Source organism: Panulirus ornatus, chromosome 11, assembly GCF_036320965.1.
Source record: "Panulirus ornatus isolate Po-2019 chromosome 11, ASM3632096v1, whole genome shotgun sequence".
NCBI classification, from domain to species: domain Eukaryota; kingdom Metazoa; phylum Arthropoda; class Malacostraca; order Decapoda; family Palinuridae; genus Panulirus; species Panulirus ornatus.
The window spans coordinates 40,913,144-40,931,791 of NC_092234.1; the positions used below are offsets into that span (position 1 = coordinate 40,913,144).

The 18,648-nt window shown below is 39.5% G+C and overlaps 1 protein-coding gene across 1 annotated transcript in view; it reads right to left on the reverse strand.

The window, feature by feature from the left end:
• The window catches only part of Dscam1 (Down syndrome cell adhesion molecule 1), a 1,447,516-nt gene that overhangs the window by 347,473 nt on the left and 1,081,395 nt on the right, over nt 1-18,648 (reverse strand). The window contains exons 33-34 of the mRNA XM_071666240.1: nt 10,192-10,353; nt 9,458-9,643 (exon numbers count right to left, since the gene is read on the reverse strand). Coding sequence (XP_071522341.1) covers nt 9,458-9,643; nt 10,192-10,353 — 348 coding nt within the window. The remainder of the gene's footprint in view (nt 1-9,457; nt 9,644-10,191; nt 10,354-18,648) is intronic.

Genomic DNA, 18,648 nt, shown 5'->3' on the forward strand with positions numbered 1-18,648 from the left:
TTGTGTGTCATGAGGAGAGAGTTTTACACTTGCATTGCCATCTGATAATCTCGCAAGCATGTACAGTGTCTTAACTCAGTGTGTGTAAATGCACACATACACACTCTACTATAAGCCAAGTATCCATCTATAATTTCGTTGTTTCACAACGAATCTGAATCCTTTTTTTTTTTGTCTCGTTTCAACATGAGAACTTGGTGAATTCTGAGGTTCTAAGGAAAAATTTATATGTAAATCTTGACCACATAGGGCCTTTAAAACTTCTAGTTTTTTCCTCTTCTTGGCTCAGGCAGTGCTAACGATCTAAACCTGGTCCCCAAGGTAATGAAGCTTAATAGCACAAGATACCCTAAATCATGAGGAAAATTTAAATCTTAAATGAACTCTACGAGCAGTGACTTTTGGTTACATGAACATACACTCTCCTTTATCAGGTCAGTCCTACACTTTTGCAACACTTGTTCAGTTCCCCAGTGTTATCCATTCTCTTTCTTTACATCTTGTTCTTATATAATGCACAACAATCAAAATAAGTAGACTTGCTTAGGCTGACAACACTTAAGGGCATTTGATTTGAATCTGGGAAACTTCCACTCCCAATTCCTATTAACCTCCCAGTATTTGAAAACACAAATTCACCATCCAGTTCAATATATGTAACTCACAGGCCATTTCACATTCTATTCCCCCACTTACTTATACATAATAGGTCTCAGGAGTTGTAGACCCTCTTGAAAATGTAAAGAGCACTGCCTGTCCTCTTATCATTGCCTAGGTACTATGCATAATTAATCATTTGTACTGTATAGGGAGGGAGTTTTATACTTGTCAGGACCATCTCTTGGAAATTCTCTACTGTCATAAAGCTTCTTATATTTATTTGTACTATCTGCATTAACTATATCCACAGTAATTCTGTTCAATTCATCCACCATTCTTATGCTATATAAAAGTACTTTTTTACATGTGGTTGCTCTATCCCTACATCTTTTGAAGAATTGTTCCCCATCCATATCATCGATTTGATTGAAAAACCTAAAGATTACAGTTGGTGAGCCAGAACTTCAGCAGTTGTCAAGTCTCACTCCTCTGACCCAGGTAGCCATCTTCTCTTTCTGCCTCACTTACACATGGACTGCTGGCATTCTGTCCACAAACATGCAGTATCTCCTTACACATAACACTTGAAAACACTTGACTCACGCTGCTCATTTTTCATAACTCTAGATTTTCCTGCGGTGAGTGCTATGTGCTAGCCCTGCCTTTTGGCAAAATGGTAGGAGCAATACATAGAAGTAGTAGGTAGGGACATTAAGGTAGGAGCATTAGGTAGAAACATTAGGTAGAAGTAGTAGGTCGAAACATTACATAAGAGAAAAAGGTTTAAGTAGTCAGCAGGAACAAATATGTAGGAGCATTTGCAAACACTGCACTAGACTTAACCTCTATCAGTGGCCTGTTGATGGTCAGGCACTAAAGGCTGAGAAGCAGCACTGGAGTTCACTACTTATGGAGGACTCTATTGCCTTGGCTACCCCCTTGAGGGGGTTCCAGAAGGAAAAAGGCATCAGAGATATAGATAGACAGATCAAATCACCCTTCAATCCTCTCTTCCTCGGTAGGCAAATTTAAGCCTCTATCTTTCCCTGTAAATCAGTTTCCTTCTGGCACTGTCTTTCTTGCCTTCTTTTGGACCTTCTTTGTCAGCATTTTGTACTTCTTTATGTGTGATGACCAGACTTAAGAAGCATATTCTTCTTTTTGCCTCATGTATAATATGAACAACTTGTTGAATATTTCCATATACATGCAATTGTAAGCTAGCTAACCTAATATTTGCCAGTTGATAGTTCATCTCCTAAACTATTCTGCTAATACAAGGCTTTGGTGACAGGTTAAGGATGATGTCAACTCCCAAGTCCTCACATACTGAATCCTGAAGCTTATTTCCAGTAGATAATAGTCATACTGATGCCTTCTTTTGCTTTGTACCATACTCATTGTTTAAATTTACTTGAGTTGAATTTCATCAACCATGGATCAGACCATGTATCAGAATGTGCCATTTATAACCTTGGAACACACTTAAGTTACAACGATTGGCGACAAGGATGGGATGGCCTGGTGTTGGCAGATGGCACAATTGAGTTTTGGATGCAAGGATTGGCTAGATCGAACTGTTTACTTTTGACATCACCTGCCCTACTGGTACTCCTTACCGAGCCTGTCCCAGGGTGAGACTGGCCTGCTTGTCTTATGCGTCCAGTAGCTATTAGAGTTTCATCATGGCATCACAAGTTCAGATCGACTCTTTTAACCCCTACAGGATTTCCCTAAAACTATGGGAGAGTATGCTGGAGGCTTGTTTTGCTCATCTAGGGATTATGGAGGAGACATACAGAGGCATACAGTGTATTAGGTACCTCTGTGTTCCTGATTTACCTCTCACGAAATCTTATGATAAATTTAGAGGCGTTATGATGTAAGGCAATCCTATCATCATAGTTTGGTTGCTTTTTGACAAAGGAAGAAAAGGTTAGATGAAACTTTAAATATCTTGTATGCTGATCTCAAGGGCATGGCTAGACACTGTAATTTTGGAGTCCAGTTTGACTCCAAGGTTAGGGACCAATTGTTTACGGCTGTGGAACATGAAATTCATGTTCCAAATTTAGTGGCAGAAAATACAGATTTCCAAAAGGTGACTTCTCAGATTTCTGAAAGGATCCTAAGCCTGGAGAAGGCTTCTGTTGGTGATAAAAGTGAGCTACAACTGATGAAAGCAGTGAGTGTTGGTCCAAAGGGAAACAGCTGTACACATTGTGGTTTTCCTCATGATAGCAGTAAGTGTACATTCAAAGAGCTTACTTGTAATGTGTACAGAAAAGGGCATCTGAAAAGAGTTTTACTGATGCAAGAAAAGATAACTTGGGAGAGAACGAAATAAGTATAAATCAAAGTTTGTTTAGGTGAAGAAGATGATGGTAAGCTGTTCTCAGTGAAAGACCAAATAAGTGGAGTGAAGACAGAAAAATTTAATTCCAGAATTGAAGGGATACAAATACCAATTGTGGTTGACACTGGTGCAGCTGTTTCTACTCTATCCAGTCGCTAGGTAAAGTTGTTACAACTGAAAGTTGAACCATCCAGTAAAAGGTTACATACTTATGATAATTCTAATATTCAAGTGATGGGTAAAACAACTGCATCCATCAATTACAATGGTTCTAAGGCAGTTCAGTCCTATGCTGTGGATTGTCATAATGCCAGTTTGTGTGGCAAGGACCTCATGGGTAAGGTTGGCATTTACCTGGCTGGACTGGATGAAAACTCAAAAGTGCATCAGACTGTAGACATAGAAGTGTTGTTAGATAATTACTGTGTTGATTCTCGCAAGCCAGTCTCAAGCATTGTAGCCAAAATACATGTTAAAAGTGATGTTTCCCCAAAATTCACAAAGGCTCGTACAGTTCCATTTCATTACAAACAGATAGTTGAAGATGCTTTGGATAGGCTTGTGAAAGATGATGTACTTGAATCAGTTTCCTGTAGTGAAGGCTGATAAGAAATCAATATGAATTTGTGGTGATTTTAAAGAGCTTAACAAAGAGATTCAGTGTGATAAGTATCCACTACCAAGGACTGAAGTTATTGTCAGTGATTTGTAAAGGTAAAATATTTCTTAAACTGATCTCCAAAATGCTTATTTGCAAATATTAGTTGATGACAATAGCCAGTATTTTTTGGTTATCAACACTCATAAGGGGCTATTCAGGTGCAAAAGGTTGCCTTTTAGGCTCTCGACATCAACAGGAATTTTTCAGAAGTTTATACCTCGGTTATTTGCTCAAAAAGGTGTAGCAGTATATGTTTCTTTTTTCTTTCAAACTATTCACCATTTCCCACGTTAGCGAGGTAGCGTTAAGAACAGAGGACTGGGCCTTTGAGGGAATATCCTCACCTGGCCCCCTTCTCTGTTCCTTCTTTTGGAAAATTAAATTTTTTTTGTGGTATAATTGTACCACATAATTGTTTGTGGTAAAAATAAAGCTGAACATGATGAAAAAATGGTAAAGTTTCTCACTATTCTGCAGGATCATAATGTTTGGATTAACAAGCGTAAATCAGTGTTGTATGCTAAGTCAGTGGAATACCTAGGTTACCATATTCTCGTGAGGGAATTGAACCTTCTCCCAGGAAACTAGAGGCTATTTTTGATGCCCCAGATCCTACATCTCCAGCTGAAGTACACTCCTTTCTAGGGATGATTAAATATCATTGTAAAATTGTTATGAATTTCTCATCAAAATTGTCACCTTTGTATGATTTATTCAAAAAGGGAGGTAAATTTAGATGGACTGCAGTGGAGGAAAGGGCTTTTCAGGATATTAAAGATGACTTGAGAAACTCAACTTTGTTAACTAACTTTGATGCAGAAGTTCCCTTAATAGCTGAGGTGGATGCATCCCTTGTAGGTGTTAGTTGTGTCCTTTTGCAAAACAAAGATGGTATATAAAAACCAGTTTATTTTGGCAGCAAAAGGTTATCTTCAGCAGAGAAGAATTATTCTTAGAGTGATGGAGAAGGTTTATCCTTAGTGTTTGCTCTTAAAAGATTTAGATACTTTTTGCTAGGGAGACATTTTTTAGCTAAGACAAACCATAAGCCCTTAATTGGCTTGTTTGGCTAACGAAGGCCTACTCCTGTAATGCAAATTCCAGAAGACAGAGATGGGATTTGTTGCTGTCTCAATATGATTATGATTTAGTTCACAAGCCAGAGAAGGACACTGTAATGGCTGATGCCCTAAGCAGGCTGCCAATTAAAGACAAGCTTGAGTCAGGCACTCCAGCTGAGTATGTTAAGTTGGTAGAATCACTTGAGTTTGGTGATGTTTCCTTCCATACCATCAGATAATTGACAGAGAGAGAGAGATGCAATAAGTCAGTTGGTCAGTTGTCCAAAGTTTGGGTGTAATAATGTTAACCCACAGTAAGTAGAATAAGCATCTGTGAAAGCTGATTTGAGCCTGCATAATAATTTTATTTTGTATCAGAACAGGGTGCTAGTTCCAGCTGATCTGCATTGCGAGATACCTAAACATTATATGTTGGTTATAATGGCATCAATGCTATGAATGAATGCAGAGGGAAGGAAATGGGTGAGGTGGCCAAAGATGGATCAAAATATTGCAGAAATAACAAAATGTAGTAATATTTGTTTCAAAAATGTTAATGCACCAGCCACATTAGCTCTGTCCTGACCCAGTGCAGGCTCACCACGGTCTAAGCTACACAAAGATTATGCAGGTCCTCTTGAAAATAAGTATTTTCTTGCAATTGTGGATTCATTCAAAAATTTTTAGATGTTCATGTAACTAATTCCATGACCTATGCTGTTACTATTGGCCTACTAAGAAAATCTTTTCTGTAATTTTGGCTTGCTAGATGTGATTGTTACAGATAATGCTCCTTATTTTGTGTCCTATGAGATGCAGTAGTTTTTGAAGAAAAATGATATCAAACATGTAAACCTTCTTCTAATGGACTAGAAGAAAGAGCAGTACAGACCTTGAAAGACTTTTTGTCATGGCAGTTTTAGTAATGTACAAGAATCTGTAGGTTTTTGTATAATTAGAGGAAGCCTATCCACTCTACAACTGAAAAGACTGGTTGAGCTGATGTTTAATAGAAATTGAGTCAGTCACGCATAAGCCACAGAAAAACAAAACATTAGCTCAGTTGAGTAATAACGTTTTTTGTGATGAAAGTAAACTACCAGGTAGGTGATACAGTATTTGTGAAGAACTATGGAAAAGGAGAATCTTTGGTGAAGGGGGAAGTTGTTGAAGTTTAGGACCAAGGAATTACGAGGTTCGTGTATGAGATTCTGGAAATATGGTATGGAAGAGGCAGGTTGATCAAATCATACACAAATTTCTAGTTTCTCATGGCCAAGATGCTTCTGAGGAGGTGTATTCCAATAGTCTGCCAAATGGAAGCTGCAGTTTTCCTACAAGAGATGGTGATACAAGTTTAGGGGATTTCCAAGGGAGGTTAGTTAAGGCCATGAAGCAAGGGGAGAGAACAATTTCCATCGTAATGATGTAGCAGAGCATGTCAATGATGAACCTAAATCTCAAATAAATGTATCTTTGCCTCAGGCACCAGTAGTGAGACAATCTGGAAGAGTGGTGAGTACCCCTGATAGACGTAACCTCTGAAATGTCTTTTGTGTCCAGTATCATTTGATGTATTTAGTTATTCATGTTTATATGGATTATCACCTTTTTATACTATTTTGTTCTTCTACTACCAGAGTATTATTCTTTCTTTTTTTTTTTCAGAAAGGATGGCTATTATTTTTAGTTAAGAAACAAGTACGAGGGGAGAAGTGTTGTGCATTGGTATAAAATCAGGATACTATAATTATGATACCCTGTTGAAGGATTGAATAATCCACTGTGATTATCTTTTGTTTACTGTTCCTGTACTTATAAGTTGACTTATGTGTTATCTATGATTTGGCAAAGAATAAACAAGCAGAACGTTGGCTGGACCAGAATGTGTCTTTTGTAAACTTGGAACATGCCTAAGTTACAACACACAGAATCTTGAAGTTTACTTCCAGCTAGGTAACAATCTTCTTTACGTTTGCTAGTGTTGAATTTCATCAATCACATTTCAGATCAACACTGGAGTCTATTTAGGTCACCTTATAAGCTGATGCAGTCTTCTTCACTTTTCATTTCCCTCATGACTTTTACATCATCTGAAAATATATTCAGGGTAGGATTCTATACCTCTGAGCAAGTCATTAATGATAGTGGCAGTTTTCCTTTGAAATACAAATAAACACTTGAGTTGTGGTGGGATTTCTAGTTTTTCAGACAATTTCAGGGCCTTGCTGCCTCTGGAAACACTTAACTGGAGTTGCCTTCTGCCGGTGGCCTGTCAAGGGTGAGGCATAAAAGGCTAAGAAGAGGCACTAGAGTTTATCAGTTATATCGAGGAGTAAAAGAGACATGTGATTAAGGGTGATGGTGCTGAATGTGAATGGGATGATTGGTGAGAGTAAAAAGAGGGAGTTTTTGGAGAAGGTTAAAAGTTATAGCTTGGATGTGATAACCCATATCCTTGGGCAGGGTGTATGGAGAGAAAATGGAAACGATAAATGTAAGTTATGGGAGGGCATGGAAGGAAGAGTGGCATGGATGGGAATGAATCAAAACTGTCAAGGAAGAGGGAAAGAAGGATGTGCAATTCTGCTATCATGGAGAGTGTAAGAAGGTGAAGAAATTTAAGTATTCAGGAGCTGTCTTGGGTAAGTTTGGTGATATGGAAGGAGAGATAAGGGATAAAGCAGTATAGGGTAGCAGAGTCACTGGGTCCCTTAATAGAATTGAGGGGTAGAGGTGTAAGTAAGGAAGTGAAAAGAGGATTAAGGGACAGCATACTTCTTCCAACCTTGACCTATGCAGCTGAAGCATAGACACAGAATGAGTCACAAAGGTAAAGAATCCAAGCTTTAAAAATGTGCTATTTGAAAGAAGCATATGGTATAACTAGATGGAATGAAGAAAGAAATGAAGGGGTGCATGAGAGATGTGGTATGGCAGGGAATGCACTAGGAATGAACTGTGGAGTGGTAGTGTGTGTGAAACATAATACTTTGAGGTGGCTTGGGCATGTAGAAAGAACGCAAAGCAGGGAGTTTATAAGAGGAGGGTATGATAGTACTATTGAAGGGGTTGGTGTGAGAGCAAGACCATCTGTGACATGGAGAAACAGAGTGGAACAATAGAGGAGGGAGAGAAATGGTGGAAGAATATGTGGAATGGTGTATGCGAGGGAGGCATGTAAGGATAGGGATAAGTAGCTACTATTTTCCTGTGGCCAGCCCCTTGATGGGAGTCTCTGGATGGAATAGATGTCACAGAGATATAGATAGACAGATAGATGAATGTGCATCAAGAAGAGTAATTTTCCTATAACAAATCCCTGTGGCATTCCACTGGTCACCTCAACCCATCTGGAAAAGGCTCCTTTGGTCCCATCTGCTGAGATAATCTTCTATCCAATAAAGAAGTTCCCCCTTATTCTTGCTTGGTGATTCAGCTTTATAGTCAGCCTCTTATGTGGTACAGTACAAATGCCTTCTGGCAGTCCAGATACAAACAGTCCACCAGCTTTACCTTTTACCTGTGACTGAGCTTACTCTCTCATAAAAGAGGTTAGTCACTCATGACCTCTATTCTCTAAAACCATGCTGTCTCTCACTTAGGAAATTTCTCCTCCTTTCTCCTCCTTAGAAAGTCATCCACTTGTTTTATAATAATCTTTACCAGAACCCTACACAACACACTCATTATTGAGACTGGTCATTAGTTCAGCATTTGTTCCAATCTCTTTTTTCATATAAAAGTACGAGGTTTGCTCTTTTCCATTCCCTTGGCAATATGCCTCTCTCTAGTGACATCATGAACAGTAATTCATGTGGTCTATCAAGCACACCTGCACAGCTCATCAGCTCATATGATGGAATTTCATCAGGACCATAAACATTGTATGGGTCAAGTCCTTTTAATATTGCTAATATCAATTCTAGATATCTCAGTGGTTTCCAAAACCTCATCCCCATTCCATCTCACTGGTGTTGGGGCTATAGTATCTTCCACTCTGAAAACACTTTTGATCTTTACATCATCCTCTATAATATTTCCCTCTGAATCCCTTAGCTGATTAGATGCTCCTTAACTGACAACTGGCTCCTGATAAATTTACAAAATAGTTCTGGATTTTCAGCTACCTTGTCTACAATATTCTTTTTAGTTTCTCTGTTCCTCTTTTCTTACCATGCTATACTCGTTACATGCTCTCTCATACCTTGCCAATATTTGCTGACTAGACTGCTGTCTATTTCTCCACCACTGCATGTCTTGAAGCTCCTTTACTTTATGACATCTTTTATTAAACCATTTCTTCCTCTTTCTTACTATTCCCTCTGTATTTGAGGCTTGAGGAACCCATGCCTCTAATCCTGCACTGTAAATTTCAGAGCCTCTCAACACAATGCCCTGGTTCCTAGCTACTGAATTCCATGTCCCAATGTACTTTACCACAGAAATTACTGAGTTTTTTGTGGTTTCCATGATGATATCTCCACTTTATTTTCTCTCTCACCTCTGCCCTTTTGATGTCCTCTTTTACTGCATATTCAAACTTGAGTGTTACACAATGTGTGTGTGTGCTTGAATATTCTAAATACGTGATACTGATATAATGAGCATACCAAAAAACTGAAAAGGAATTCTACCTCAAACATTCCATTATTACATAGAGGACAATTTAGCACATTGTATCATCAGCAACAAAAAACATGTGAAAAGAAATCCATTAATATGCCAGAGAAAGGAAGAGGATCTTGGATTTAGGTTGCGGGATGGCCTTAGCCTCACCTCGCAGTCTCAAGTTCTCAATTCCATTCTTGCGACGAGTGACTGCCACACAGATGACAACAATGCCCACAATGATGACGACGACGGTGGCAATAACAGGAACCAGGACATTGAGATCCAGCCACTTCGGCCACCAATCGGGAAGCCAGGTTACGTGGCTGTCCATAACACTCGGCGGCAACGTGGCTGTAAACAACACAATGACATAATGGCTTTGTCAGCCCCCCTATTTCACTCGAGGTCTTGGCAGGAGCAGAACCAGAACTTCACCAGTAGGGTTATCCATTGGCATCTACATCACTTAATGTCTATGCCGAGATAAGGGAAAAAACAAATGACACCTAACAATGAATAACCATTATAACCACTGCTGAATCTGAGCCTACACAAGTCTTACCTGTAAATGTGCTGAAAACCTGTTTGGAGTGGTGAAAGGACAGTGAAGTAGAGAGCTGGAGAAAGAGCCAGAGTGAAAAAGAGTCTGATCAGAACATGCAAGTGAAGGTGCTAGTCTGGTTGGCTATGGTTGTATTCATGGATCATATTACCTTGTCTTTCCTGAAATATCCCATTCCAGGTATCTTTTTCTGAGCCTGATTAGATCAATGACTTCTTTATATACAAGACATACATCACAATGGCATTTGTAAAACAAATGAAAATAGTCATAAAGACATAAAGACATGGACAGGGATCCTGAATTACCAAATTAGCACCTCCACTTCCTGGCATACCTTTGATGGGAGCATTGCGACCTCTCAGATAGCAGATGATAACGATGGCCAAAACGATGACGACTACAGCTGAGACCACAGGAACGATGAGGTTTAGGTTGAGGTAGAGCGGGAGGCCTCCAGCCCCGAAGGCAGGCACTTCACGAGCCGGGGCAATAGTACCTGCAACACCGCACGCTCAACAGCCTGGCAGCACCAACAGCCAAGGGACAAGCTACCAAGGCTCTACAAGACTTCTTATGCATCTATCAACATAAAGGTCTTTATTCTCGTTATAAAAATGTTTCCAGTTTTCTTCTGCTTTAGTATCATAAAATCAAAATCTTAATATTTTGAACATAATCAAGCAAGATTACACAATTGAAGTATGAGACCAAATAATGAAAAAAGAATAAGCGTTTTTTCATAAAACACTAAAAAATTATGAGGTACACTTAAACCTTAATCTCAAAGAATTGATATATCTTGTGAAAACTAAGCCACAACATCTTAAATTTTTTTCCCCTTTTTATACAATCTAGATTCTTAAAATGCTAAAATTACCAATTCCACAAAAGCAAACAATCATTGAAGATTATCATGTTGGGTTATTTGAAATTATGGATTCTTCACAAATCAACAATCTATAGAAAGTTTAATCTAAATCATGTAAACATAAATACTCTTCTTTAGATAAAGAAAATCTAACAGTTTTATATGTGCATGTTTTATTTACCTTAAAAAATTCCTTTTGCAGGTCATATAAATTATCAAGTAATGTAACTATGATTTCACCAAAAATGGAAATGCAATGCTATTCTCTCATTTTCCAAGTTAACGTTTATCAGAATCAAACCAATTCCAGCATATCTAAAAACAACATGATCATAATGAGATTACTGAATAGTTAAGAGATTACCAAAGGGTGCAGTTTCATTAAATCAATATATCAGTCACTTATTCTTTTCAGATTTTTAAACTGTACCCAACAAACCCCTTCTAAGAGGCCAGTGGTAAGTATTTTCAAGTATCAACTACTGTATAAAAGACCTTTTTGTAAACAGAATGCATGAGACTACTTGCAATCGTGACAACTGTAAGATACCCACCCACATTCACTGTTTCTTTGAGCCTTAACCTGGCTGGAAAAAAGATTCACAAAAAATTATGAGAAAATTGAAAAACAAAAACACCACTTGAAAATGAAAATATACGTATTGTACAGCCAGGGTTGAGACCAATTTGAAAATGTGGTTGGAATTATTAGCAGCTTGGTCACGCTCTTCAAAAGTTAAGTTGCTTGGTCGCCTTACAGGTACTAATGCTCACTTGTTAACATGCTGCCAACAGTCCAGGTCAAATGGAGGCATCTACTGAATGATATGAAAATCCAGCATTGTTGCTCTTATATACCTAGGCCTGGTGAATTACTCTCCAGATGGTGACTTTTACCCTACCAGTTATTCTCTCAAACTTGCAATTACTTTTTCCTCCCATTCTGCACGTATCAGAAAATTACTGGTAGGTTGTTAACCACTTGGAGTGTGGGATATTAATTGGACTTAATTAAACTGACTGCACATCCAATAAATACAAAACCTACATGACTGACCTGCTTTTCCCTGAACTGAAAATGGCACATTGTTACTTGTTAGTTGACACACACAAGCACTGAGAGGAGGTGAATCAATTGGGAGTACCAGCATAATTTGCAGGCAGTACATCCAGTTAACACACAAAGTCTTTGTTCATTAATCATGAAACACTAAACAAAATGACAGAAAAGTGATAATGATTAGTCTGGAAGCGGTTATAAAAAGGAGTAAAGAAAAATGAAAAAGAGAAAGTATGACAAACAGACAAAGATATATGAAAAACAAAACTGAAACTGTAGTTCACGAGTTTTCAAGGGCTAAACATTTAAAAACCTTTACAATAAAAAAAAGAGATTCATCTCCTTTCTAATTGGAAAAATGCAAGAATATAAAGGCACTTTCAATGTTAATACTGCATGCTCCCTATCATATGCAATCGCATATCATTACCAGAAAATAATGAAGTGCAAGACTTTTATGGAGCATTTTTTTAACTCTTAAAGATTTAACTAGACATAAGTTAATGCAGCATTTTTACTAGCATGAGTATCTTTCAGTTTCCATACTCCTTCACCAAAGGTTATAAATCAATAACAATAGCAGTAATGAAAGACAGCCCCTACTCCCTGAAAAATACAGTGGCCTAGGACACTTAACTGTTGTATTTTGTTATATGTAATAAAAAATACAGATTTTTCATCTGAAATATAAAAGACTACAGTTGAGTCTTCAGTTGATGCCTTAAATACATATTGAAATATGTGGGTGGCCAGTACAAATAACTCTCCATACTAAACAATTAGTTTTATGTGTGAAATACTTATTGCTGCACAATGATAAAAACAAGCTGAGTGAACTTACAGATTTGCACGACCTGCCAATCTCAGATTTCAGCAATCCATCAAATGTATGTCCAGACTATAATAACAAAGTAGCTCTGAAGGTCTATATTGTGGTTATTAACTATTTTTTTTCATTCAATCCACTTCTACATCAGCTAGGTAGTTTTGAAAACAAGCAAACAGACTCATTTACCCCATTTATTTTCTAGATTTCAAGTATAATGTACAGAAGCCAGAGCTTAATTACAAGAGCTAAGCCCCATAGACTGTTTCATGGTTTACCTTAATTGCTTTATATTCCCTTGTTCAGCCCACTGACAGAACATCACCCGAATAAACCATATCAATCCAGTTCAATCTATCCCATGCACAACTTTCACCCCCCTGAATATTCAGCCTCCTTCTGCTTTCTACTTGGTTTCTTCCTCCCCCATTCTCCCTCCACTTCTGATGCATAGATCCTTTCAGTCAAGGTTTTCCTTGTTCATCCTTTCCATATATCCAAGCCATTTCAGCACACTTTGATCTGCTCTCTAAATCACACTGTGCTTACTACCACACTTCTCGCATATATATCATCTCATACACCATGAAGCTGCTTCACAATCTATCTAAGATGTTATTGGAGAAAGGCAAAGTGCCATGGAGACCAGGAAGAGGTCCTGAACTGCAAACCAGTCTGCTTGACAAGTGTGGTCTTTAAGGTACTGTTAAAGATAATCAGAAGGCAAACAGATGACTTTCTGCAGAGGGAAACTTACCTAATTGAGAAGGAATGTGGTTTTAGGGAAAAAGGTTACATGTGAAAACACTCTTAGATTTATATGACAGTGAACTATGTCATGGACAAAAGGGAAGGCTGGGTATAATATTAGCATATACCTTGACTGCCAAAAAGTGTTTGATACACTACCACATGGTAGGCTGATTCAGATGCTGGACTACCAAGCAGGAATAGGGAAGACTCTTTCAAAGGGCAGATTATTTCAGTGGAATGGTACAAAGAACATGTCAGAGGAGCTTTCTCCAAATGGACAGAGGTCACCAGCAGTGCCACTGGTTCTGTTTAGAGACCTTTATTCTTCTTGATCTACGTAAATGACTTGCCTGAAGGTTTAGACTCTTACCTGAACATGTTTGTAAATGATGCAAAAGTCATGGGAGAAGTGGATAGTGAGGAATGCATTGGCTTTATATATATATATATATATATATATATATATATATATATATATATATATATATATATATATATATATATATATATATATACATATATATATATATATATATATATATATATATATATATATATATATATATTTATTCATCTATTTTGCTTTGTCGCTGTCTCCCGCGTTTGCGAGGTAGCGCAAGGAAACAGACGAAAGAAATGGCCCAACCCACCCCCATACACAATGTATATACATACACGACCACACACGCAAATATACATACCTATACATCTCAATGTACACATATATATACTCACACAGACACATACATATATACCCATGCACACAAATCACACTGTCTGCCTTTATTCATTCCTATCGCACCCTCGCCACACATGGAATACCATCACCCTCCCCCATCATGTGTGCGAGGTATCACTAGGAAAAGAAAAAAAAGGCCCCATTTGTTCACACTCAGTCTCTAGCTGTCATGCAATAATGCCCGAAAACCACAGCTCCCTTTCCACATCCAGGCCCCACACAACTTTCCATGGTTTACCACAGACGCTTCACATGCCCTGATTCAATCCACTGACAGCACGTCAACCCCGGTATACCACATCGATCCAATTCACTCCTTTCACCCTCCTGCATGTTCAGGCCCCGATCACACAAAATCTTTTTCACTCCATCTTTCCACCTCCAATTTGGTCTCCCACTTCTCCTCGTTCCCTCCACCTCCGACACATATATCCTCTTGGTCAATCTTTCCTCACTCATTCTCTCCATGTGCCCAAACCATTTCAAAACACCCTCTTCTGCTCTCTCAACCACGCTCTTTTATTTCCACACATCTCTCTTATCCTTACATTACTTACTCGATCAAACCACCTCACACCACACATTCTCCTCAAACATCTCATTTCCAGCACATCCACCCTCCTGCGCACAACTCTATCCATAGCCCACGCCTCGCAACCATACAACATTGTTGGAACCACTATTCCTTCAAACATACCCATTTTTGCTTTTCGAGATAATGTTCTCGACTTCCACACATTCTTCAAGGCTCCCAGGTTTTTCGCCCCCTCCCCCACCCTATGATCTACTTCCACTTCCATGGTTCCATCCGCTGCCAGATCCACTCCCAGATATCTAAAACACTTTACTTCCTCCAGTTTTTCTCCATTCAAACTTACCTCCCAACTGACTTGACTCTCAACCCTACTGTACCTAATAACCTTGCTCTTATTCACATTTACTCTTAACTTTCTTCTTTCACACACTTTACCAAACTCAGTCACCAGCTTCTGCAGTTTCTCACATGAATCAGCCACCAGCGCTGTATCATCAGTGAACAACAACTGACTCACTTCCCAAGCTCTCTCATCCCCAACAGACTTCATACTTGCCCCTCTTTCCAAAACTCTTGCATTCACCTCCCTAACAACCCCATCCCTAAACAAATTAAACAACCATGGAGACATCACACACCCCTGCCGCAAACCTACATTCACTAAGAACCAATCACTTTCCTCTCTTCCTACACGTACACATGCCTTACATCCTCCATAAAAACTTTTCACTGCTTCTAACAACTTGCCTCCCACACCATATATTCTTAATACCTTCAACACAGCATCTCTATCAACTCTATCATATGCCTTCTCCAGATCCATAAATGCTACATACAAATCCATTTGCTTTTCTAAGTATTTCTCACATACATTCTTCAAAGCAAACACCTGATCCGCACATCCTCTACCACTTCTGAAACCACACTGCTCTTCCCCAATCTGATGCTCTGTACATGCCTTCACCCTCTCAATCAATACCCTCCCATATAATTTACCAGGAATACTCAACAAACTTATACCTCTGTAATTTGAGCACTCACTCTTATCACCTTTGCCTTTGTACAATGGCACTATGCACGCATTCCGCCAATCCTCAGGCACCTCACCATGAGTCATACATTAAATAACCTTACCAACCAGTCAACAATACAGTCACCTCCTTTTTTAATAAATTCCACTGCAATACCATCCAAACCTGCTGCCTTGCCGGCTTTCATCTTCCGCAAAGCTTTTACTACCTCTTCTCTGTTTACCAAATCATTCCTCGCGTGTCATAGAAGGCGACTAGAGGGGATGGGAGAGGGGGGCCAGAAATCCTCCCCTCCTTGTATTTTCAACTTTATAAAATGCAAAACAGAAGAAGGAGTCACGCAGGGAGTGCTCATCCTCCTCGAAGGCTCAGGCTGGGGCATCTAAATGTGTGTGGATGTAACCAAGATAAGAAAAAAGGAGAGATAGGTAGTATGTTTGAGGAAAGGAACCTGGATGTTTTGGCTCTGAGTGAAACGAAGCTCAAGGGTAAAGGGGAAGAGTGGTTTGGGAATGTCTTGGGAGTAAAGTCAGGGGTTAGTGAGAGGACAAGAGCAAGGGAAGGAGTAGCAGTACTCCTGAAACAGGAGTTGTGGGAGTATGTGATAGAATGCAAGAAAGTAAATTCTCGATTAATATGGGTAAAACTGAAAGTTGATGGAGAGAGATGGGTGATTATTGGTGTATATGCACCTGGGCATGAGAAGAAAGATCATGAGAGGCAAGTGTTTTGGGAGCAGCTGAATGAGTGTGTTAGTGGTTTTGATATATATATATATATATATATATATATATATATATATATATATATATATATATATATATATATCAAGGATGTAAGGCATGTGTACATGTAGGAAGAGAGGAAAGTGATTGGTTCTCAGTGAATATAGGTTTGCGGCAGGGGTGTGTGATGTCTCCATGGTTGTTTAATTTGTTTAGGGATGGGGTTGTTAGGGAGGTAAATGCAAGAGTTTTGGAAAGAGGGGCAAGTATGAAGTCTGTTGGGGATGAGAGAGCTTGGAAAGTGAGTCAGTTGTTGTTCGCTGATGATACAGCGCTGGTGGCTGATTCATGTGAGAAACTGCAGAAGCTGGTGACTGAGTTTGGTAAAGTGTGTGAAAGAAGAAAGTTAAGAGTAAATGTGAATAAGAGCAAGGTAATTAGGTACAGTAGGGTTGAGGGTCAAGTTAATTGGGAGGTAAGTTTGAATGGAGATAAACTGGAGGAAGTAAAGTGTTTTAGATATCTGGGAGTGGATCTGGCAGTGGATGGAACCATGGAAGCGGAAGTGGATCATAGGGTGGGGGAGGGGGCGAAAATCCTGGGAGCCTTGAAGAATGTGTGGAAGTCGAGAACATTATCTCGGAAAGTAAAAATGGGTATGTTTGAAGGAAAAGTGGTTCCAACAATGTTGTATGGTTGCGAGGCGTGGGCTATGGATAGAGTTGTGCGCAGGAGGATGGATGTGCTGGAAATGAGATGTTTGAGGACAATGTGTGGTGTGAGGTGGTTAGATCGAGTAAGTAACGTAAGGGTAAGAGAGATGTATGGAAATGAAAAGAGCGTGGTTGAGAGAGCAAAAGAGGGTGTTTTGAGATGGTTTGGGCACATGGAGAGAATGAGTGAGGAAAGATTGACCAAAAGGATATATGTGTCAGAGGTGGAAGGAATGAGGAGAAGTGGGAGACCAAATTGGAGGTGGAAAGATGGAGTGAAAAAGATTTTGTGTGATCGGGGCCTGAACATGCAGGAGGGTGAAAGGAGGGCAAGGAATAGAGTGAAGTGGAGCGATGTGGTATACCGGGGTTGACGTGCTGTCAGTGGATTGAATCAAGGCATGTGAAGCGTCTGGGGTAAACCATGGAAAGCTGTGTAGGTATGTATATTTGCGTGTGTGGACGTATGTATATATATGTGTATGGGGGTGGGTTGGACCATTTCTTTCGTCTGTTTCCTTGCGCTACCTCACAAATGCAGGAGACAGCGACAAAGAAAAAAAAAATGCAAGAATTTTGGAAAGAGGGGCAAGGATGAAGTCTGTTGGGGATGAGAGAGCTTGGGAAGTGAGTCAGTTGTTGTTCGCTGATGATACAGCGCTGGTGGCTGATTCATGTGAGAAACTGCAGAAGCTGGTGACTGAGTTTGGTAAAGTGTGTGAAAGAAGAAAGTTAAGAGTAAATGTGAATAAGAGCAAGGTTATTAGGTACAGTAGGGTTGAGGGTCAAGTCAATTGGGAGGTGAGTTTGAATGGAGAAAAACTGGAGGAAGTAAAGTGTTTTAGATATCTGGGAGTGGATCTGGCAGCGAATGAAAACATGGAAGCAGAAGTGGATCATAGGGTGGGGGAGGGGGCGAAAATTCTGGGAGCCTTGAAGAATGTGTGGAAGTTGCGAACATTATCTCGGAAAGCAAAAATGGGTATGTTTGAAGGAATAGTGGTTCCAACAATGTTGTATGGTTGCGAGGCGTGGACTATGGATAGAGTTGTGCGCAGGAGGATGGATGTGCTGGAAATGAGATGTTTGAGGACAATGTGTGGTGTGAGGTGGTTTGATCGAGTAAGTAACGTAAGGGTAAGAGAGATGTGTGGAAATAAAAAGAGCGTGGTTGAGAGAGCAGAAGAGGGTGTTTTGAAATGGTTTGGTCACATGGAGAGAATGAGTGAGGAAAGATTGATCAAGAGGATATATGTGTCGGAGGTGGAGGGAACGAGGAGAAGAGGAAGACCAAATTGGAGGTGGAAAGATGGAGTGAAAAAGATTTTGTGTGATTGGGGCCTGAATATGCAGGAGGGTGAAAGGAGGGCAAGGAATAGAGTGAATTGGAGCGATGTGGTATACCGGGGTTGACGTGCTGTCAGTGGATTGAATCAAGGCATGTGAAGCGTCTGGGGTAAACCATGGAAAGCTGTGTAGGTATGTATATTTGCGTGTGTGGATGTATGTATATACATGTGTATGGGGGTGGGTTGGGCCAT